Source organism: Vulpes vulpes, chromosome 15 (assembly GCF_048418805.1).
Source record: "Vulpes vulpes isolate BD-2025 chromosome 15, VulVul3, whole genome shotgun sequence".
Classification (NCBI taxonomy): domain Eukaryota; kingdom Metazoa; phylum Chordata; class Mammalia; order Carnivora; family Canidae; genus Vulpes; species Vulpes vulpes.
In genome coordinates, this window is record NC_132794.1 from 379,904 (window position 1) to 403,078 (window position 23,175).

The window sequence follows — 23,175 nt, forward strand, 5'->3', positions numbered from 1 at the left end:
ACCAAAAAAAAAAAAAAAAAAAAAAAAAAATCCCCAAATCAGAAGGCATACAAAGAAACAGGAAAGCAAGGCCCATTCAAAGGAAAAATACAAATCAAAAGGAACTGTCCGTGAAAAAGACCAAATGTCAGATCTACTAGTCAAAGATGTTAAAACAGTCCTGAAGACATTAGAGGAACTAAAGGAGGATGTGGAGAAAGTGAAGAAAACGATGAGTAGAGTAGAAATACAAATGGAGAGAAAGAAAATCTAAATGAACAAAAAAATTCTGGAGCTGAAAAGTACAATAATTAAAAATTCACTAAAGGGATTCAAAGGCAGGTTTGAGTAGGAGGAAGAAAGAACTGGTAAACTTAAAGACAGAACAATGGAAATAATCATCTCTGAGGAAAAAAAAAAAACTGACAAAAGTGAATTCAGACTAAGGGACCTGTGGGACACCAGCAAACAGATCAACATACGCTTTGTGGGAGTCCCAGAAGATGTGAGAAAGGCGGCTGAAAGAATTGAGGACATAATGACTGAACACTTCCAGAACTGATAAAAGACACAAATATAAACATCCAAGAAACTCAACAAATGCCAAACAAGATGAACTAGACACACCAAAAACACATTATAATCAAATGTGTAAAAAGCTAAAGGCACTGAGAGAGAATCCTGAAAGCAAAGTGAAGTGACTTGTCACATGCAAGAATCCTCAATAACATCACCAACAGGTTTCTCATCAGAAACTTCTGAGGCCAGAGGACAGGGAGTAGTCCGTACACTGAGAGTGCTAAAAGAAAATCTGTCGACTAAAAATCAAATACCCAACAAAACTCCTTTAAGAGTGAGGAAGAAATCAAGATATTCCCAGATAAATAAAAGCTAAAGGAGTTCATGATCACTACACTTGCCCTGCAAGAAACGCTCAAGGAAGTCTTCCAGGGTGAAATAAAAGGTGACTAGACAGTAACTCAAAGTCACGTAAAAAAAAAAATAAAGATCTCAGTAAAGGTAAGTGCATGCACAATAATAGAAACCAGTGTATTAAACTGTACGTGTGAATAGAATTAACTCTATGTTAAAATACTCGAATTTTTTAAGAAGCTTATGCTGTTGTGTAATAGTGGTTTTCAACTCCATATCATTTGTTTTCATGATTCAAAAGACATTTTAAAAAATTATTAATTAAAAGTTAGTATTATTAACTTTAGTTTCTAACTCCACATATCTTCTACACAACTTAAGAAGTTAATGGATTTAAAACAATCATTGGTTTATGTTTTGAGACACACAGGTATAAAAATGACATCAAAAGCCAAACGGGATAGGAGCAAAACCTTATATAAAGGAATATTTTTAAAGTTAAGCTTGTATAGATTCAAACCAGTGTTATAATGCTGGATGCTAAATGTAATCCCTAACATAAACACATAAAAAAAACCTAGCTATCCTATATACACAAAGAGAAATGAGAAAGGGATTTAAACATTTCACCGTAAAATGTCAAAGAGAATACAGTAATGCTGGAAACCGGGGGGTCGGGGTGGGGGGCTGTAAGGCATTTGGAAACAAAGAATAAAATGATAAAAAAAATATGCCTCCTTATTTAGTAATTACTTTAAATGTAAATGGATTAATTTCTCCAAAACCAGAGAACAGCAGGATGGATACAAACACATGATCCTGGGGTATCCAGGTAGCTCAGCTGGTTGAACATCTGACTCTTGATTTTAGCTCAGGTCATGATCTCTCATGTCATGAGCCCCACTCAGCCTCCCGCTCAGTGGGGAATCTGCTTCTCTCCCTCTTCCTCTTCCTCTCCCTTTGCCCCTCCCCTCACTTAAGTGCATTCTCTCTCTAAAAATAAACAAAATCCTAAAAACAAATATAACCATATGACACAACCATATGCTGGCTACAAGAAGCCAAAAAACCCACAGAGCACAATAGGTTGAAAGTGAAAGGATGGAAAAGGTAATTCATGCAAAAAGGAACCAAAAGCGAGTGGGGTGGCTATATTAATAGTAGACAAAATAAATTTAAACCAAGAGAGGTTCTTTTTTTTTTTTTTTTTAAGATTTTATTTATTAAAAAAAAAAAAAGATTGTATTTACTCATGAGAGACACACAGGGGGAGGAAGAGAGAGAGAGAAAGAGAGAGAGAGAGGGAGAGGCAGAGACACAGGCAGAGGGAGAAGCAGGCTCCATGCAGGGAGCCTAACGCGGGACAGGATCCCGGGTCTCCAGGATCATAACCTGGGCCGAAAGCAGATACTAAACTGCTGAGCCACCTGGGCTGCCCTAAAAGAGGTTCTAAAACACAAAGGGGATTGAACCAGTAATAAAAAATCTCCCACTAAAGCAGAGCCCTGGACCTGAAGACTTACCGGTGAGTTCTACTGAACATTTAAGACTGAATACCAATCCTTCTCAAACTTTTCCACAAAATGAAGATGGGAAAGCACTATGCCCAAATGGGTTCACTGATGAATTCCCCAAACATTAAAGAAAGGTAAACTAATTCTCTACGGTCTCCTTTATAGGACAGAAGCAGAGGAGGGCACCTGGAAGGATCAGTCAGTTAAGTGTCTGCCTTCAGCTCAAGTCAGGGTCTCAGGGTCCTGGGATCCAGCGCAGCGTCGGGCTCCCTGCTGAGTGGGGAGCCTGCTTCTTCCTATGCCTCCTCCCCTCCCTTTATGTTTGTGCTCTTGCTCTTTAATAAATGAATAAAATCTTAAAAAAAAAAAAATCAGAAGAATGCCTCCTGACTTGCAGTATGAGGCCAGCATTACCATGATACTAAAGCTAAAAAAAGACACAACAAAAACAAAAACTACAGACCAATATCCCTTATGAACATTGATGCAAAAATCCTAAAACACAAGCAAATTGAATTCAACAGTATATTAAATATATATGCCATAACCAGGTGGTGTTTATTCCTGGAATACAAAGATAGTTCAACATAGGAAAACTCATCTGTGTAACATACCACATTAGCAAAATGAAGGAGAAAAAAATTGCATGGTTGTCTCAATTGGCACAGAAAATGCATTTGACAAAGTTCAACACCCTTCCGTGATAAAGACATTCAACATACCAGAAGGAAACCACTTTAATGTAAAAAACCATACATGAAAAATACACAGCGTACATCACACTGGACTCAGAGTGTGACAAACTTTCACACTGGACACACATTGCAATGAACTGGACTGAAAGATTTTCCTCTAACACCAGGAACAAAGCAAGAATGCCTGCTTTCTGGGGAGCCCCGCGGCTCAGTCGGTTCAGCATCTGCCTTCAGCTCAGGTCATGATCCGACGGTCCTGGGATCGAGCCTCACATTGTGCTCCCTGCTCAGAATGGAAACTGCGTCTCCCTCTGCTCCTCACCCTGCTCATGCTCTCTCTCAAATCAATAAAATGTTTAAAAAAAAAAAAAAAAAGCCTGCTTTTACCACTTCCCTTCAACACTGTACTGGAAGTTCTAGCCAGCACAATTAGACAGGAAAAATAAATAAAATGTGTCCAAACTGGAAAAAAAGAAATCATCTACATTCCATTATGATATGATCATATATATGTGTGTGAAGGACTCAATTAAAGAAAATCCTGAAAAAAATAATAAATTTAAAAAAGAAAAATTCCTGTTGGGACACCTGGGTGGCTCAACAGTTGAACATCTGCCTTCAGCTCAGGAACTGATCCGGGGTCCCAGGATCGAGTCCCACATTGGGCTCCCCATAGGGAGCCTGCTTCTCTTTCTGTCTGTGTCTCTGCTTCTCTCACTGTGTCTCTCATGAATAAACAAATAAAATCTTTAGAAGAAAAAAATAAATAAATAAATAAATCCTGTTAGAATAAGTCAATACGGCAAAGTCACAGGATACAAAAATCAACATATAAAAATCAGTTGCACTTCTACACGTGAACAATGAGCAATCTGAAAAAGAAATGAAAACAATTTACAACAGCAACAAAAAAGAAGAAAGTAAGAATTCACTAAACCGAGATAAAACTATAAAACATTGCTGAAAAAAATTAAAGATGACAAATAAATGGAAACACATTTCATATTTATGAACTGAAAGACCTAATACTGTTAAGATGTCAAAACTAACAGCGATCTACAGATTCAATGCAATCTCTGTTGGCCTTGAAGGACAAGCAGCTGCGTGGGCAACGTGTCCTCCCGTGAAAACCTAGAGACAGGCCTGGAGCCCAGTGAACTCCTGGGGCATCGTTACGGGACGGGTAACTGAGGGCTCATTTCTCACAGGCCAGACGGACCGCAGGAGATGTGCATTTCTAGAGAATACCTAAACAAAACGTGCAGGAAATTTCAGAACAGACGTGAATAGGCCACTGCAACAACACGACGGAGCTGCCACCTAGGTAACGTGCGTGTCACCTCTGCAAAAATGCCACCGACTTCCCTACCATGCAGAGCACAGCCCGTGCGCCGAGTACCTTCATCCTCGCCGGCGCTTTGCCGCGGTCCTCTGTTCTCAAGTGCATTTCGTTCTTCAGCAAGAGCAGCTCAGACTCCAGCTGCCTCTGGCAGACCGCAAGCACCGACATCACACTGTCTTGTTTGAGCAGACCCGGGGGACCTGACGTCACCGGCAGCTCGGCAGGCTGCGAATCGTCGTTCACTGCGTTCTATGACAAGCAGAAAAAACGACGACGGTGCTCGTGAGGATAAAGCTAAAGGCACCAGAAAGCCTGCTGGGCCCTGGGCCCCCCGGGTGGGGCGCCTCGGAGTCCCCGAGCTCCGGAGCTGGCACACGCACCAGCAGGACCCCACCTCCCAGGTCCTGGGGAGCCTCGGGCCAGGCCTGCCGTCTGCTCCCTGCACAGCAGGCCCGGGAAGCTTGCGGCCAGGGGCTCCAGGGCCAGCGGGGCAACCCCACAAAGCTGGGGCCGACAGGAGCCGCCCTCCACAAGCTGGAAACGGCACGGGGCAGCAGGCAGGGGGCCTGACTCCCACTCCAAACCAAAGGGGAGCACGTCCCAGAATGAATCAGCATTAAAAGAAATAGAGCAACAGGGATCCCTGGGTGGCGCAGCAGTTTGGCGCCTGCCTTTGGCCCAGGGCGCGATCCTGGACACCCGGGATCGAATCCCACATCAGGCTCCCGGTGCATGGAGCCTGCTTCTCCCTCTGCCTGTGTCTCTGCCTCTCTCTCTCTCTGTGACTATCATAAATAAATAAAAAATTAAAAAAAAAAAAAAAAAAAGAAATAGAGCAACAATTAAGACCCAGAAAGGAAAATCCAGGGAGCCCGGGTAACAAGGCCTCCTCCATATCATCGAACGTTCCATCCTAGGACTTTGGAAACTTTAACTGACAACAATAGTAAGTTGAACATGAACCCTCCAGTCAGATTTCCCTGTGCACATGACGCCGACATGAGGGCCTACGGACCACGAGATTCCGGTTCCTCTCTACCCAGGAGCCACCCCACAGAACCATTCCATGACTGCCCACCACACGGAGGACTGTCGCTAACATTTGAGGAGAAGAGACTAGGAACAGTAAGTTCTTGAGAAAACCTCCAACCCCCAGTCTCGGCCCCCGGGGCCTGGGTCAAGGCCTCTTGCAGGTGCCACGTGCGCCCCGGCTCCCCGTGTTTGCCCCTGTACCCCACACGCTCCCCGCTCCTGACGCATGGACACCACGCCTCCAGCAAACCCGCAAGAGGGAACGGGGCCCACCTGGGGGTCTCTGACCTGGCCCTGGGCGGCCGAGGCCACCTGCCTGCTGTCCACGTCCTGCTGTGACGCTTCGTCCCGCGAGGCCTCTTCAGCCCCAGGGCCCAGTCCCTGCGAGCCACGCGCCCCCCGAGGGCGCAGGCGGGCCCCACGCGCCTGCTGCTTGTCTGCCTCCTTCTGGCACCTCAGGAACCGCTGGTTCAGCACCTGCAGCTGGCGACTGAGGCGGACACACTGCGCTCGCAGCCGCTGCAGCTCCGGGGGCTCGTCCTCGGCGGCCAGGGGCTGCCGTTCCAGGGCGCGGCGGAAGCGGGAGAAGGCGGCCAGGATGGTCTCCAGCTCCGCGGACTGGGCCAATTTCTGCCGCTTCATGGCGTCGATCTCTAAATCCCGTTCTGCGAGCCTCGCCTCCTTTGCTCTCAGGGCAGCTTCGAAGGCCTGGATCTGGGAGGCCATGGCCTGGACCTCAGCCTCCCTGAGGGCAGCGCTGCGCTCCAGCTCGGCCAGCTGCCCGGCGGCGGCCTCCTCCGCGGCCTGCAGGCGCTGCTGCAGGGCCTCTAGGGCCTGTCCGTGCCTGCGCTCCTGCTCCTCGAACAGCCGGCTCGCCGCCCCCGCCGCCGCCAGCGCCTCTGGCCCCACGGCGGGGACAGCGGGCAGCTCGCGGTCCGCAGCGGCAGGCACGGCGGGCGCCCCGAGGGACAGCTCTCCCTGCAGCCTCTCGATGACCTCGTGGAGCTGCTCCATCTCCTCCGCCTTTTCTTTCTGCAGCCGTTGCTGGTTCTCTCGCAGGTTCTCGATGATGGATCTCAGCTCCTCGATCTCTGAGCTTCTGTCATAGGTGACCTGAGAAAAAAGCACATTCAGAGATGAAAGCCACGATTCACCCTCAGCCTGCGGCTCGGTGCGGTGACTTCACAGCTGTGGGAACAAACAAGTGACGTTTAATACTCGAAAACGCCCAAATGCCACACGCCAGCTCCGTCAGGAACGTCAAGCTGCTCGGGAAGTAAGAACGCAGTTGCTGCTTCGCCACCTGCTCAGACGCCTCATGACCCCTGTGCCCGTCCCACGGGCAGGGGCAGCCCAACAGGCCACGTCTGTCTCCGTGGCGCCCCCATACTCAGGCCACCACCTGTACCGTGTGTGGTTCGGTGACGCTTACACAGTGATTCGTTAGGCTTTACTAATGGGAGACACTTCAGGTCTTGGACCTCGTTCTAACGCTGGGAGAGGATCAGGCTTGGGAACCAGCCCTGGCGAAGGACAGGACCAGCAGGCGCGTGGACGGGGCTGCTGCACGCCGAGCACTGTGCCACCCCAGACCTGGGAGGGCGCTCGCACCGGCTGGCTGATGCCGTCCTTAACGATTTTAAGGTACGAGATGTCATTATTTGTACTTTCGAGATAAGACAACGGAAACTCACATGTCAAATATCCTGCCAAGAATGCAAAGACAGTAAATGGAAAATCAGATTGAAATGCTCACTATGTGGCTCCAAACTTCATTCTCGTGAGCCTGTATCACTAGCAGCCACCAACCGATTTATGCTCCAGTTAGCAATCCTTGGCCAGTTTCTTTCTTTTTTTTTTAATTTTTATTTATTTATTCATGAGAGATACAGAGAGAGAGAGGCAGAGACACAGGCAGAGGGAGAAGCAGGCTCCATGCACCGGGAGCCCGACGTGGGATTCGATCCCGGGTCTCCAGGATCGCGCCCTGGGCCAAAGGCAGGCGCTAAACCGCTGTGCCACCCAGGGATCCCCTCGGCCAGTTTCTTATAGTCCAGTGTTTACCTCCTAAAAATTGTGGGTTTCATAACAATTCTTGGTTTTACTAGTACCACTTGGTGCCTTTAAACTCAAAATCAAACCTGAGGAGCAACGGGCGGCTGCATCGAGCGCCAGGAAAGGCCTACCTCGCGGAGCACGCCACTTCCCATCCCGGCCAGCTGCGCCTCGAGCTGCTCGCTCACACACATGATCTCCTTTTCTTTGTTTTGCAGAAATGCCTGTGGAAATACAACCACCAATAAAACGTGACGATGGGCGTGGTCCCTGACCTGGCACCCGAAGCACCCGAAATAAGGTAGCTTGAAAGACGGACACTCCGTTTGAAAATGGCTTCCTGTTTGGGTGTCTTCTGTCACGAGTAAGGAGGGCGCCCGATGCCTGAGACTGGCTGAAACCCGGATTTCACGGACGTCACGCAGCCTGCGAGGGGCGGCACAGAGGACACGCGCTGAGTGTACCCTGGCCCTTTGGGTTCACGCCCCCACAGCTGCCAGGCACCACAGGCAAGGGCTCTGCACTGGGCCACAAAGCCATCTGCACAGCCGTCTCTTTACAAGCTGGACTCTCCGCTAGAGCTACAAGAGGAGATTTAAAAACAGGGTATTTTGGGGGCACCTGGGTGGCTCAGGCGGTCACACATTCCACTCCTGGTTTCGGCTCCAGGTCGTGATCCCAGGGTCCTGGGACCGAGCCTCACGCTGGGCTCCATGCTCAGTAGGGCGTCCTCTTGGGATTCTCTCCCACCCTCCCCCCACTCTACAATCAATCAATCTTTATTTCATCCTGCTCGTAGCAAGGATTAATGAGCAACTATGTAATGAAAGTCACTGCTTCTAGAACACGGTACCCCTGTAACGACCCAAATTAGGTAAACGGTGATGATTCATTTCCTCCTCACAGTTCTGCCATCAGAGAGGTTTGTCTCTTGTGCCGTGTGACTCCAGCCAGCGTCCTCTCAGAGCCACTAGCAGGACGCAGAGGACGGCGCGGGGGGGACGGCGCGGGAGGGACACAGGCCACCGTCACCCATCACCGGCCAGGGAGGCTCTGGGTTCTGCCCCCGACTGCACTTTCCAGAGCTGCCCCAGCTGCCGACCTCAGAACGGAAGGCAGGTGCCTCCTGAAACGGCAGAGGACCGTCCCCGGCCTCACGTCGGCAGCCTGTGATCCACGGTCGCCCGGGGGGCTGCAGCACTGACACGACCATGGACCCGGCTGTCTGGGGGTCTCCCCCGCGCACCTTCAGGCTGGCGTTCTCCTCCTGAAGTTCCCGCACACTGACGGCCGCACGGCTGCTCTGCGCATCTAATTCCAAGTTCAGGTGCAGCACTTCATCACTCTTACTTACTAGGTCATCTTTCATCTTTCCTAATTGTTCTTTTAAATCCAAAACCTTTCATTAAAACAAAAAATATTAAAAATTATTTAACATTCTAAGTCACTCAATAATTATTAAAAATTACTTTACATTGGGGCCCCCGGGTTGCTCAGCAGTTTAGCGTCTGCCTCCAAGCTCAGGGCGTGACCCCGGGGTCCCAGGATCGAGTCCCACATCGGGCTCCCCGCAGGGAGCCTGCTTCTCCCTCTGCCTGTGTCTCTGCCTCTCTCTGCGTCTTTCATGAATAAATAAATCTTAAAAAAAAAATTTACAAGACTTTAAAGTACATGCTGAGAAGAGTCATTAACATCTAATAATCACGAAGGGACACAGCAGTCGCAGCCCCACTTCCCGCATCACGTGGACGTCCTGCCCTCGCCAGCCGCCCCCAGCCCCCACACTTGCCTCGCTCTCTCGCTGCTGGAGCGCCCTCTGCACCGCCTCTAACTGGACTTCTGGGCCCTCGGGGCAGCTGTCTGCAGGAGGCACAGGGCACCTGCCCTCATCGAGTTTAGACTGTAGCGTGGACACCAGAAGCAAGTTGCTCATCTGCTTCTCCTGTAAGGCCTCTTTATCCTGATTAAGAAAAAAAGGTTTATTTTAGGCAAGTTTTTCAGGAACAAGGGGTGTCAAATTGTGACCTGAGTGCCCAGTGTCCTCACATGCCCCTGGCACTCAGCTGTGCACACCTGCACACACCTGCACACGCCACACACATGACCTCCAGAGCAGCCGTGCTCCAGAGCCGAGATCCACCTGGTGAAGGATGGAACCCCAAAGAGAGGGCCATCGTGCGTGCCTGTGAGTCCGCTGCAATGAATCTGTCCTTAGTAGTTATTCAAGAAGGAAAAAAATTGTCCCTAGGCTATCGGCTATTAACAAAAAAAAACTGCAAAGATCTTGCCCGAGAAGAGGCCAGTGGCTGACAATGTTACTCTGTATAACGCATGTTAAGGTCTCACTGGAAAAGTTTTCAAACAGTATTTACTATGGAAAAATTGGTCACAACAAATTACATGGAAAAGAAGTCACAGTAACTGGCCCAAGTTTGTACAGAGAAAAAAAGGCATTTTCTATGCCTGCAGCATCTAATAAGCTCAGGAAGTGTTTGCTGAGAGAAGGAAGAGGGAGCGAGTGATGCAGGGAAAAAAGAAGGGTGGGGGGAGGGGCGGGGAGGAGGCGCTCCTGGGGAGGGCACCCAAGCCCCGCCTTGGCCTCCCGCTGGGGCTGTGAGTCCCTGAGCCCCTGTGGCAAACCAACTGAACCGAGCGGGGCTCACAGGAGCCTGGAAGGGGTGCAGTCTTGGGGCCGACGCCAAGTAGGGTGCTGGCGTGAGGGGCTGAGGGGAGAGCAGCTGGGGACGCTGCCCTCGGAGGGGAGAGCGGTGGGGGGGGGGGGGGCGCGGCGTGGCGTCCCACGGACTCGGGGTCCCCCGGCGCGGGCTGCTACCTGCTGCAAGGCCTTCACGGCGTCTCTCTGCCTTTCCAGCTCTTCCCGCAGCTGAGCCGCCTCCCTCCTGCAGCTCGCATTGGTCTCCTCAAGACGTCGGATTTCCTCTTCCTGGATCATCACTTGTCTGTCCGCCAACTCTTTCTTTATAACCAACTCGTTAAAGCCATCTGACTTCTCTCTCAACTTTTCTTGCAACAATTCAACCTAAAACAACAAGAACGTCTGAGAAATGTGACAGTGACAGCGCCACCTCCTAAGCACAGGAGCACCCGGCACGGCCAGCGTGCCGGTGGACCGAGGGCCAGGGCGCGGGCACACACACGGCAGGCCCGTGGGCGGGAGGGGACCCGTGTGGACACCCTGGCTGCGCTCGGGGCTCCGCCCCTGGGGGGGGGGGGTCATGCTGGGGGCCCAGGGAACGATGCACAGAACGCCTCAGTGCTTACAACTGAAAACGAACCCAGCATCGTCCCCATATACGCTCAGTGTTTGAACCAGCACACCAGCCACAGCCGTAGCAGGCGGGGGACGCACGCAGGTCCGCTCCAGCAGAGGGAGGCAAGGGAAGGAGGAGCAAGCCCGCGTGCAGCAGCCCCTGTGCCGTGCAGGGAAGGGGAGGGGAGGGAGGCGGCGCCCACCATGCAGACCCCCGACACCCCTACCTCCTCGTCCAGCTGCTCCTCCTGCTGTTTCCACATACAGGGAAGGAAAAATTGTTCCACAGATAAGTCTTTAGAACATGATGCAGAACATTAGCCAATGGGCAGAGCGCGCATCGGGCTGACTTACGTCGCTGACACGAGGGCCATGGGGCCGCGGCCGGGCCGCCTGGCGGAGCTGCTCCTCCAGCCTCTGGATCTCCCGCTGGAACTCCTCCCGCTCGTGTTCCCTCTCGACAGCCTGCTCCTGTGGACAGAGGCAGTCTGCTCGGACATCTCAGAGGCACGTGGGCCACGGCACTTCTCCCTCCGGAGGGAAGGCCGACTGCCTGCGCAGACGTGGACCGCCCAGCAGGCACTCGCAGCACTTCCCTCCACACACCTGTCCACCGGCTCGATGAAGAGGTGGCCCTGCAGGTGCAGCGAGAGGCTCTGCAGAGTGTGGACAGAACAGCCACAGACAGCAGACGGCTCGGCCCGAGGGGGCAGGGCTGGGCACGCAGGGCCGGCACGGGGGCCGTGGGAGGGCCCCGCAGGCCACGCACAGGCACACGCTGGCCCCTCGGGGATGTGTGCTGAGAGCGACCCGGCCACAACACCCCGGCCGCGTGCTAACCCTAACACTGTGTCACGGACGCTCATGCTACGGGGCTGGTGTTCAGGGACACAAGTACACTTAGTCAAGATGCTCACGTCCATGAACTGGCGCTGGCTCCGCAGATGCTTGTCCAGAGCCGCCATCTGCTGCCTCAGCGCGGACAGCTCCTCGGCCTGCTTGGCACACGCTTCGTGCCGAGAGAGCTGCTCCTCCAACTCTGCCTCGAAAACCTTCATCTGAGAGAGCAGCGCCGCGCGGTCCTTCTCCGACTGCTTCCTGGCCTCTGACTGCTCCTGCGTCAGACACTCCACTTCCCTACGAAGAGCTGAAGAGACAAAACAGGGAGAAAAGCCCCACAGATCAGGGCAGGGACGTGGGCTGAAGCAGAAACGGGAAACGTGCCCGGCAGGTGCCCCCCACGGCGGGGCCGTCCCAGGACAGAGCACACGCCACATCCAGCCGCCCCAGCAGCACCGGGCCCCGAGACACAGCCGGTTCCGAAGGACATGCACCCACAGCCAGCACGAGCCTGGGTGCTCACCACTGGGCCAAATGCCCCCGGAGACAAAACCAAGGACGTTAGAAAAGAAGGGGAGAATTACAGCTTTTAAATTAAAATTCGCTAAAATAAAGAAATGTAAAGCCCGAGAAGACTACATCTTGGTATTTCCAAACGACCCATCAGTGGGTTTTCTAGGAATCACGCCTCCACATACACTGTCCTGTGTGGACAAGATGCAGCCGAGGACTCGGTGAGGGGGCGCACGGCCCGACGGAGAACGTGCTGACGGCACAGCCGGGGCCGCGGCAGGGCCTGCCAGACGTCAAAAGCCAGTCTAAAATTAAGTGGGGAAGGCCCCAGTCCCCGTGGGAACTGTACGCTCATAAGCACATCTAGTAGAGGAGGCTGGCCTCTGAGGAGTCCTAAAGTGCACAAACTATCCACAAACTGAAATTTTGATTTCATAGGTTTTCATTTATAGTTTATTTGCTTTCGAAACTCCTTCTTATAAAACCCCGCCAATCTCTTATGCCAAACTGCCATCACCACTACTGGAACATTCCCAGGGAATTCTCATGCTAGTAAGTCAGCAATTAGGCTAAATCGCCTTAAACATGCAGTTAGAACCACATCATCTCCACCCGGGGGTCGTGCTGCCTGGCCGCCCACCCAGACGGCCGGCACCATCCTCGGGGCCACGTGCTGCAGGAAGGGCGCCCAGTCACAGCTCACGAGGGCCCTGTGCAGGTGGCACCGAGCAGAAGGTGTCATGTGGTCACTCAGGCCACGCCGAGGGCCACCGACGCCGTCGGAGCGGCACAGGAGCTCCACTCGGGGTCCCTGGACTCCTCCCCCAAGACCTTCCAGGCCCCAGGGCTGGCCCCCGGCCCCGGGACGATGCACCTGCCACCAGATGGGGCTCCCTGCCAAGCAGCACCAGCCGCGGAGGGCGTCACTGGACAAGAGCTAGCGCATTTCCACATGTCAACAGGGAATGTTAAAGTTGGTGTTTTTGTTAACAGTTTGCCACAAAAGCCTTGAAGTATTTTTCCTCTTTAGTAAAAACTGGGGCATCTGGTGCAGCAGACACAGCTCATCTCACACAGCAATCTGGTCTGTGTTTACAAACCTGAGTCCTCGTGTGCTATGGGAGCAGGAGTGCCTATGGATGAAAACACGGGTATTAAAGTCAGCAGGGCGCAGGGCTTGTCTGTGGTCCTGGACAGTCTCTAATGCCCACGCCCTCGCGCCACCATGACGGTGCGAACACCTGCATCCCCCGACATCCGTACGGTGGGCCTCACAGATGGGACCTGGGCTTTCCCAGAGGCTCTGACAGCGTCCGGCCCTTCTGCACAGGAGGGAACAGGAAGAGCCGGAGCTCCCCAGAAGGCGGCATGTGCGACTCTGTGTGGGACCTCCACCCTCCGAGACTGAGGGCAGCAGGTGCCCACCGCTTGTATCCGTCCGCACTATTCTGGGACGGCAGCCAGGCACGCCATTTGCTCTTGGGCTGCAGCAGGTCTTGGCTGCCAATAAATTCTGTGCAGACTTTTAAAAAGAAACAAAGAAACCACACTTGGGGTAGACGGCACTGCCCTGAGAGCAGCCGCAAAACACACCACACACCTAAGAGGCACCACGCAAACAGGCAGAGCCGCATCTCCCCACAAGGTGCAAGGACCTCTAAAGGCACTTGGACGTAGGTCAACACTGACGAGGACCCAGAGCAGAATCGGGACCACGGAGACCCTGGCTGTTCCTGGGAAGCCGGTGGTCAGGGAAGGTCAGCAGGTGCTGTGCACGTGGGCAGCATTTATGTATTTATTTTTAAAGATTATGTATTTGAGAGAGACGGCACATGCACATGAGTGTGAACAGGGGGACGGGCAGAGGGAGACAGGCAGGCTCCCCGCTGAGCAGGGAGCCCGATCCCACGACCCCGAGATCACGACCTGAGCCGAAACCAAGAGTGCGACACTGAGCTGAGCCACCAGGTGCTCTGGGCAGCATTTTCACCGCTCCGGCAGGGGTGCGTCTGCAAACCTGAGCACAGAGCTGTGCGTGAAGGGAGAGGAACTGTGAGCGTGAAGGGAAAGAACAGAGGCCAGGTAAGAAGGCCAGGTGTGGCTAACAGGATGAAAGCCAACCAGGGACCGAGAGCGGTGTCAAAGGGAAGGAGCAAAGACTGGCCCCGCTCACATCTGCCAAGGTGCCAGGGCTACAGGCGCTGCGGCCGCACAGGAGGCCAGGCCTCTCTGCAGGGTAACCAGAGATGCAGAAGAGCAGCCGCGTCCACAGCCTCGAGAAGATGTGCAGGGGGAGGCAGGCCCGGGTGCAGTGGAGCCCCCAGGACGGACCTCATGGAGGCAGGGCCACTCGGGCCTTGGGCAGCAACGACGAGGCTGCCCCCCGGCTCGGGGCTACACGGCTGCTCAGCTGCTTAGGCCGTCTCAGGCACTGGCTCTCAACTCCAACACCTGTGAGCACCCTGGCTCGCTTGTGGTGGTTAATAAACTGGGTGGGTGGGGTGTGGACCCGGCCACCCCACGGAGCCACAGGCTGGGAGTGGGCGGACGGGGCCTTGCACAGGGACAGTCTGTCCCACTGGGAGGTGCAGCCTACGGGAAGGGCCAGGACAGAAGGAACGAGGTCTAAAGAAATAACCTGAGGCTGACAAGTCCTCAGACCTGAAGCAGAACAAGGCATGTGCAGGAGCCCCACCGAGTCACGGCAAAGGGGCGGTAAGAAGAGCAGGGCAGAGGGCAGCTCCTCAGAACACCTGCGAAGAAACAGGTGCCTCAGCAAAGACAGCGGGTGCAGGAGAACAATGGTTTATGGCCTCCAGTAAAAGGAAAAGAAATCAAATCTAAAACCACGTGTCACCAGCTACAACTTCATTTATAGAAAAGAGTCAAGTAAGATAATTCCAGGCACTGGAGGTCTTGGGAAATTCCCTGCACGTGATCCTGCCGCGAGCGCATTCAGTCCGCGAGGAGCCACGGGAAGAACACCCCCAAGAACTCACAACTGCGCAGACAGCAGTGTGCACGTGACACAGGGTCCACAGGGCACACGTGCTCGCTCACACTCACGCACTCTCACGCATCAACGGTGCCTCCCTGGACACCAGCATGGCCGGGCACCGGGCGGGGACAGGAGCAGGAGAAGGGACACGAAGAGTAAGCGGACACACAGCTTCACGGTCAGCAGCGGAGCGTCCCTGCCCCAGAACAGGTCACCGCGCACCAGGAGAGACAGCAGGAGACCCCCGGGCAGCTTGCCAGACGTCGTTAACACGAGACCCACAAGACACAACTGACGGTGGAAAGAGACTCAAAGGGTGAAACCAACAAAGGCAGGTCAAGTTTTCAACATCAGAAATTCAACTCAAAAAGTAGAAAAGGGACAGAGATACGTCCAGGTAGACAGACGTTATCGAGCAGCGTCGGACAAGAGGAGGGGGTCGGGAGCCATCATGCACGGCCTGCGGCTGGAGACCCGGAGCAGGAGCCGTGGGCCCGGGGACCCGCCTCTCGGCCCGGGCGAGCGCGCTCACGGCACGAAGGATGCAAGAAAGGGCAACCACGAGGCCCCGAGGGCTGGTTGTGTCTCAAGGGAAATTAAAAAGAATAAAAACTTGGGGGAAAGAGAAATGAAAAACGAGGCTCCCGGATGGCGCAGAGTGGAACAGGGACGGCCGAGGTGCAGCAGGCCCGGGGCCAGGAGCCCCTGAGGCCCGGGGAGGCTGCGCCCACACGGGCGTCCCCGGGGCGTCCTCAGGGACACCGCCACCTGCAAACCCCAGCAGCGCAGCCCTCCGTGCTCCAACCGCTCGCACCTTAACTACTTTAAAGATGAGACCTCTGACGGCCTGAGATCACGGCGAGCCTGTTACGACCACGTTTCCCTACCCGAGGGTAACGTTACAGTGTTTTAAGGGCGCACACAAGGGCGGTCAGCGGCCGAGCTATCTGCACTGAGGCCTCCGGGAGGGCACAGCCGCGCCGGGCTCCCGCCTGCCCCCCGCCTGCCCCGCTCCGCAGGTGCCGCCCTCACCAGCTTCTCTCGCCTCTGCTTCTGCGGCCGACGCCTCCTTCTGGCTCCACAGGGCCGAATTCTCCTCCTTCAGCTCCGCCTGCTGCTGCGCCGCCCGCTGCAGCTGCTGCCTCAGACCCTCCAGCTCCTCGGCCAGGCCGTGCTCGGCCGTCTCCTGCCGGCGCAGCGCCTCCTGCAGGCTGGCCTTCTCCTCCTTGAAGCCTTCGATGATGCCTGAGGAGACGGGGACGGGCCGCTGAGGCCTCACGGAGGAGCAACGGTCGGCCCGACGGCCTCCCAGCCCTCCCAGCCGCAGCGGCACCTGGGAGCTCGGTGCTCGCCTGCGTCCCGCTCCCAGATGACAGGCCCGTGCGCCTGGGGGGCGGGGGGGGGCCCGAACACGGGGAGAGGACTCCCTCACACCACGGCCGCCGCCCGGCGCACAAGCGCTGTGACACCAGGGACCGGACGCCCGACGTGCGGTGTGACATCTCACAATGTCCCTTCCGGACACCCACCGCCCGTGACGGGAGGACAGACATTCCCACCTCACCACAGTGGGCAACGCGCTGAGGCGGTCGGCCCGGGATCTGCGCTCCTGATCCCAGGGTTTCCTGGGGAAGGTCACCGGGGCCTCACGTCATCGGCGCTACTTAGTCCCTCGCTTCACTCTTAAAGTTGTGAGTCCTCCCCTTCCCCGGTGCCCCGGGCCTGTGTCCCGGCAGCCAGCGCTCACCCTGCGCCTGGTGTAGCTCCAGCAGCAGCCGCGTCCGGGCCGCGTTCTCCTCCTCCAGGCGCTCCAGCAACTGCTGCTGCTTCCGGACGACCTGCGCCGTCTCCTCGTTCTTACAGCTAAATTCTTTCTCAAAACGAGAATGAATCTGACGCGCTTCTTCCAGCTGTTAACACATTTGGAAACCAGAACCACACGTCAGAATAAAGCTCACGGTAACACCAACGGGGTTAGAATCCCGGCACAACTAGAATTCTGACAAAACCACAAATACTCTGTAGGAAGCAACACCGACGTGCAATACCGTGTCCGTTATACGCAAATTTGCTTTTTCAACAATTTTCAAGAAAGAAAAATTCTGCACAGCTACGATGCTGCACAGAAAGTTCACACGTGCACGAACGACGGACGCCACACATCTGCACAGTGACGCTGCCGAGAGGGCGTGTTTCCAAGGCCACGAGAACCGTTCATCAAGAGCCCCGAGGCCGCGCAGGATGACCACCTGTGCTCCACGGGTAGAGGAGGAGGCAGGGAGGCCGTGGGTGGGAGGGGAGGGAGGGAGGCTCCCTGGGCCGGCCACCTCGGCGGGCACGGGGCCTGACGCGCCCTTACGCCCTGCAGACCCTCCCTGACTCGGTCTCCACGAGGTGCGGCCTCCTGCGATGCCCTGTCCTGGCTCAGCCCCAGGCCCCGATCTCGCCTCCCTCCCCTGCCCAGGCTGCGGCCCAGGTTAACCTGTGGAGGCAGACGCCTACGGCCAGCTGTGCCGACAGACGCCTGAGCAGCCGGCCTGGGCCTCCCTCGGCCTCCCTCACGCTCAGGCACCTCCAGCTTCCCCAGACTCTGCCTCTGAGGGAATCCACTGGTTTCCCCCTTGAAAGCAGCCCCAAGGCTGCCTCTTCTCACACCAAATGGAGAAGACTTATTCAAGGATTCCTGGGATGTAAACAGCAAGGTTTTGGCTAAAAATGCGTATTTTCTAATTGGGTTCAAAATGAAAAAGAATCCCTACGCTGCCTGTCATGTATTCATATTTCATGCCTTTCCTAACTGTACAAAACTTTCTAAAAAGTTGAGCATACTTTGGCCCAGGGCGCGATCCTGGAGACCCGGGATCGAATCCCACGTCGGGCTCCTGGTGCATGGAGCCTGCTTCTTCCTCTGCCTGTGTCTCTGCCTCTCTCTCTCTCTCTGTGTGTGTGACTATCATAAAAAAGTAAAATTAAAAAAAAAAAAAAAAAAAAAGTTGAGCATAATCCCCTGTTCTGGTGATAATCTCTGGACATAAACATATTCAACATGAAGTTAAAAGGGTGCAGGAGGTAGACAAAGGAGAGACGCCGACCACGTGTCATCAACCCCACACTCAGCTCTTCCTTTCCATTCGCAGCAAACCTACTGTCTCCAGAATTTGGGCTCAGAAAAGACTTCTGCTTAGGAAAAACACAGAGGAGCATCACTGGTAGTAACAGAAAATGAGAACAATATGAGAAAGCAGGTGCGTACCCAAAATTGACAGTTTCTGCCCCTGAATCCTAAAGGAGAAGACAACAGCGAAAGAAGCCAGATCCACCCAGAAAGTGCCAATGCCCCTTCTCGCCCTGTAGGCTGCAGCCGAGAACCAGAAACACCGCATGGACAGCGGCCAGCACCGCACCTGGGAGCGGCACCATCCTGATCCACTAAGCTTACGTGGCCAAACCATGTAACCTAACCACTTAGCGAACCCGTTATCCTCAGAAAAAGGGAAACACTAACAGGAGCCGACATAGGGCCACGGATGGACGGCACGCGGAGCCGTGTCTCACCTGCCTGGTGGAGTCCAGAGCCAGCTCCAGCAGGCCCTCCACCGCCAGGCCCAGACTCTGGTAAATCCTCCTAATCGGCTGCTCGTACTCCAGTGAACTTTCTGGGCTCATGAAAAAGCTTTCACAGATGTGACTGCTAATTTCAGCCTCTGAAGGCATCTCCACGCATTCAGGCAAAGTTCTGTCCAGCTCCAGCAGGGCTGCCTCAGACCCAGGCCACGTCTCTTCAAGCACTGGTGCTGCAAATGAGCAGACGTAAACCTGCATATACCGCGTGCGCAGCAAGCAAGCTCCCAGGACCAGGCCATCGAAGGACAAGCACACCCGTGTCCCAGAGGCACTGGCCCACCTCCAACATCGGGAGCTCATCCGGCCTGGCCCCACCCAGCAGGGAAGGAGGGGGACAGCACGGAGCGCTCCGGCCCCGGGGCTCAGATGCAGGGCCGTCCGGGCACTCACCTGCAGACAGGGCCTGGCCGCTGGGCCACGCGCCAGGTGGGTCTTCATCCTCCAGACAGAGCCCCACGCGCTCACTGATCCGGCTCTTCAGCGCGATGGCAACCTTCAGCATCTCTCCAAACAAACTGAGCAGCCTCCGCAGAGCATCTCGGAGAGCTCTCCTGAGCAAAGCACACAGCGGACCGTGAGCTGTCAGCCGTGTCAACCCTGCCTGACTCGGACAAGAGGGGCACAGCCAGGGGGCAGCTCTGCCAACGAGACCCAACCTCTGGGCGCTACCGGTGACTTTGAGAAGGCATCTTCTTACTGTGCCCACTCACGGCCTCTCAGACCCCCAGGAGGACAGCAGGGCACCAACGTGGCTGGCCCTCTCTGGCCACAGCATAGTGACCGCACCCAGGACACAGCTGGGGTGAAGGGCTGCAGCCTGTGCGTAAGTGGACCAGCCGACACGGGTCCTCGCGCCTGGGAGATGCCGGGGCCGAGTCGGTTGGGGACACTCGTACACCCCAGCCATTCACGCGCTCACACCGCCACCAAGGGCCTGGGGCAAGGCCTCCTCCCAACACCAGGACCCCACTGAACAACACGCGGAGGGCTGCCCAGGGGAGAGACAGGAGGACGGGGGTGGGAAAGCAGCACGGGGGCAGACTGCACGCAGCACACCAATCGCTCCCTGCTGCCCAGGCCTCCAGAGGGCAGGCAGGCACAGGACAAGACGTCCTGTGGGGGGAGCGGGCGGAGGCAGGCACGAGGATGACCGCGGCTATGGAGGGTCGGGGAGGGCAGGGGTCACCCTCAAAGGCCAGGAGGGCTGCAGTCCCCTCGATGATCCTCAACCGTGACAAACGCTTGTGGGTGTCAGGAGTCTGCAGCTGCTGCTCACCCACTGGCCCCATCTTGCACACCTGGAATCGTGTGTGGAGCCGGTCGCCCTACAGCCTGAGGGGTGCTCAGGCCCGGGCCCCAGCCTCCAGACACCTATGGACAGGTGCTCTCCTCGAGGCCAGCATTCAAGGGGCTCTGGAAGGAAGGACGTGCTCTCTGCACAGCCAGCTCAGTGGCAGCAAGGCCCGCGGCCCCTCGGTGCACACAGGCGCCCTGGACACAGACAGCCGACCTGACGGCCACCCCAACGTCGACCCCGGCCGCGACCCCGGGGGGAAGGCCCATGGGAGGCCCTGTGAGCTGCAGCAATGCACCAGGTGAGCCAGGCGCTCGGACACAAGCGAGCCCTGCAGCCTCAGCTACACACTAACGGGTCCATCCGCGGCCGACCCGCAACGGCAGAAACAAGGCTCCGGGCCAACACGGGAGAAATCTGAATGCTGCAGGGCAGGAATTTCTTTTTTGTTTTTAAGATTGTATTTACTCCTGAGACACAGAGAGGCAGAGACAGGCCGAGGGGGAAGCAAGCTCCCTGCGGGGATCCCGACGCGGGACTCGATCCCAGGACCCTGGGGTCACGCCCTGAGCTGAGGCAGACGCTCCACCGCTGAGCCCCCGGGCAGCCTACAGCAGGAACTTCTTAGTGAAACCCAGGCAGCCAGACAAGGGGCAGCCCGACTCGCGCCCCGCGCCAGCTCCTAGGGCGGGCGGTAGAGTGGGCGGAGGCCGGCACAGCCCGGCGGGCGGCGGGCTCCGAGGGACCTTCTGATGACAGTGGCCCCGCCCCGGCCCCCCACACTATAAGCCCAACACCCCCCCCCCCAGGGAGCCCCCGGGCTGCGCTTCTCCAAGGGGGTGGGAGGTGGGAGCCCTGGGCCGTGGGCAGGTGCAGGGACACTCCGGCCCCCCTGCGCTCTGCAGCCAGGCTCCAGAGAAAACCCGAGACGGAGACCTTGCTCGCAGGGGCGGCCCCGGGCCCGGTTGGTCCCATGCTTACAAACAGTGTGTCCTTGTAACTAAGTGGACTGACGCCCCAGAGGTAGTGGGGACTTCAAACTCCCTACACCTGTTTTACTCACGATTGCGGAGGCTCCTTCACAAAACAGACAAAAGCCTGAGGGGATGCCTATTTTAAAGGGTCTCTTGAGGCTTCTGGATGTTTCTGATGTATTGTTCGCCTCCTAAGGGCCCTGAGGCCCTCCCCCACCACCTCTTCCCCCTCTCCTGAACCTACCCAAACCTGCCCAGTCTTCGAGGACCTAAGCGCGGGAGGCTTCTGGTGCTCTCTGGACTCCGACCACCTGCGAGCCGCAGCTACGTGTCCTCAAGTACCCAAGGACTCGGTGGGTTTGCGGAAGTAATCACCAGTTCTTCACATTTACGTGTCTGTCCCCAGGCCTGCTGGGGAGGGCCAGACCTTGGATCAAACTGCCCAAAGGAAACACCCCAAGGGGGATTTAGGGAATCAGGCCCTCAACTTCTCTCCGGATGCTAGAACACTGGCAGGAAGTCCCTGAGCAGTTACAGTAGCTTTTCTTATACCTGATAGGAACTAACTTGTGGGGCGCCTGGGTGGCTCAGGTGGTTAACCGTCGGCCTTCAGCTCAAGTCGTGGTCTCGGGGGTCCTGGGTTCCAGCTCCCCCCTCCTTCCCTGCCCAGCGGGGAGCCTGCCTCTCCCTCTGCCCCTCCACGCCTTGTCTCTAATAAATAAAATCTTTTAAAAAACCCAAAACATGCCTATACACAAACGCCCAATAAATCTGTTCACTGACCATTACAATGGACTCCAAATGGTCTTTTTGTGACCATTCTAGTCTTTTGTCTAGACGCTGATATGGTCTTTTTTTTTTTTTACAGGCTGAACCAGGAACTTTCTCTTTTAGTTAACAAGACTAGGACAGAATGGGAAGCTGCCCACATTCCATATTTAATTACTACAGCAAACCAGCTGCTCACATCCTACATGAGTCACCTAAAAAACTGCTAAAATCCTCAACTTTCAAATCTGACAAGTGAAGGCAACAAAACAAATCCAAAAAACTTCCAGCTTCTGCCACTGCAAAGAGCCAGGGCACTGGAGAGGAAAAAGAAGGAACTATTACAAACGTAAGCACTCGAGTCGGCTCAAGCCCTCTAGCCAGACTCCCCTGACGCGGGGCAGGATGCAGGAAAGGTCCTCCTGGCACCGAGGGGCAAAACCAATAAACGTGGAACACCTGACTCCGTCAGCAATGCTTTCAAGGAAGGATCTTCATCAAAAGGGGGAAGTGTAAAAATAAATCAAAGAAAACCTCAATTAGAATGAGTCAGGAGGGCAGCGGGGGCGCCCGAGGCCTCCAAGTGCAGACCTTCCAGGAGAGGGACACCGGGTCCAGGTACTACCTGGCCACCCCGCAGGAGGAAGGTTTCCTCTGCCTCTCAACAGCCCAGCCACTGAGAGGCCGAGGCTGGCAGGCTCGGCCGAGGAGAAACCACCCGCCTTCAGCCCCACTGTTCTCCAATGACGTCCTGTACTCGGTGCTCAGTACTCTTCTTGATGTCCAAAGTCTTTTTGAACGAGAAGAGGGACGTGGCTGGGGGTCGCATCCCGCCAGGTACCGCGGTGCGCTCACGCGGGAGAGGGCGCAGGGGCGGCGGGCACAGGGGAGCGAGCGACTGACCTTTCGCGGTCAGACAGGTCAGCGTCGGACTTCAGCATCGAGATGAGATTCGTGCCCTCCTGGTTCTCCCTCTCGCGCCTCTGCTGCAGCTGCTCCAGGTCGCGGCGGCGCTCTTCCACCTCGTGACTTAGGGATAAAATCTGTTCCTTCAGCTGTCGAGGAAAAATTGTCATAGCTCTGTTTAAAACAATTCCGGGAGGAATAAACTTCTGTAACAAACACTCGTCATCCCAGGTAACAAAAACACGGCAAAATACGGTGATTGAAGGTGAAGATTACTAACAGCCCCCCATCATCCACCGCCTCCAGACCCGGGATACATGGACATCCCAGGTGCCCAGGTGCCCAGGTGCCCAGGCGCCAGGGTCAGGAGCAAATTCACCAGAGACTATTCTCACAAAACACTCAAAATCTCTTTTATGTTCGGTCAGAGTATTAGTTTCTAGGCAACTGAAGATCACCTACACCTGTCTCCTTGAAAAAAGAGCCAAAGGGGGCTC

General features: G+C 55.2%; 1 protein-coding gene across 11 annotated transcripts in view; it reads right to left on the bottom strand.

Moving 5' to 3' along the window:
• PCNT (pericentrin) overlaps positions 1–23,175 on the bottom strand; it is a 103,054-nt gene that overhangs the window by 28,334 nt on the left and 51,545 nt on the right. For 4 of the 11 annotated variants that reach the window (XM_025985474.2, XM_025985469.2, XM_072738485.1 and 1 more), the window contains exons 17-30: positions 22,676–22,827; positions 19,127–19,287; positions 18,668–18,906; positions 16,860–17,022; positions 16,145–16,357; positions 11,679–11,908; positions 11,116–11,232; positions 10,989–11,012; positions 10,324–10,530; positions 9,280–9,450; positions 8,737–8,889; positions 7,622–7,714; positions 5,709–6,548; positions 4,461–4,652 (exon numbers count right to left, since the gene is read on the bottom strand). In XM_025985474.2, the coding sequence (XP_025841259.2) occupies positions 4,461–4,652; positions 5,709–6,548; positions 7,622–7,714; positions 8,737–8,889; positions 9,280–9,450; positions 10,324–10,530; positions 10,989–11,012; positions 11,116–11,232; positions 11,679–11,908; positions 16,145–16,357; positions 16,860–17,022; positions 18,668–18,906; positions 19,127–19,287; positions 22,676–22,827 (2,955 nt within the window). Of the gene's footprint in view, positions 1–4,460; positions 4,653–5,708; positions 6,549–7,621; positions 7,715–8,736; positions 8,890–9,279; positions 9,451–10,323; positions 10,531–10,988; positions 11,013–11,115; positions 11,233–11,678; positions 11,909–13,214; positions 13,248–16,144; positions 16,358–16,859; positions 17,023–18,667; positions 18,907–19,126; positions 19,288–22,675; positions 22,828–23,175 lie in introns of all 11 variants that reach the window. The other 7 variants (XM_025985471.2, XM_072738487.1, XM_072738481.1 and 4 more) reach the window with 4 other exon arrangements.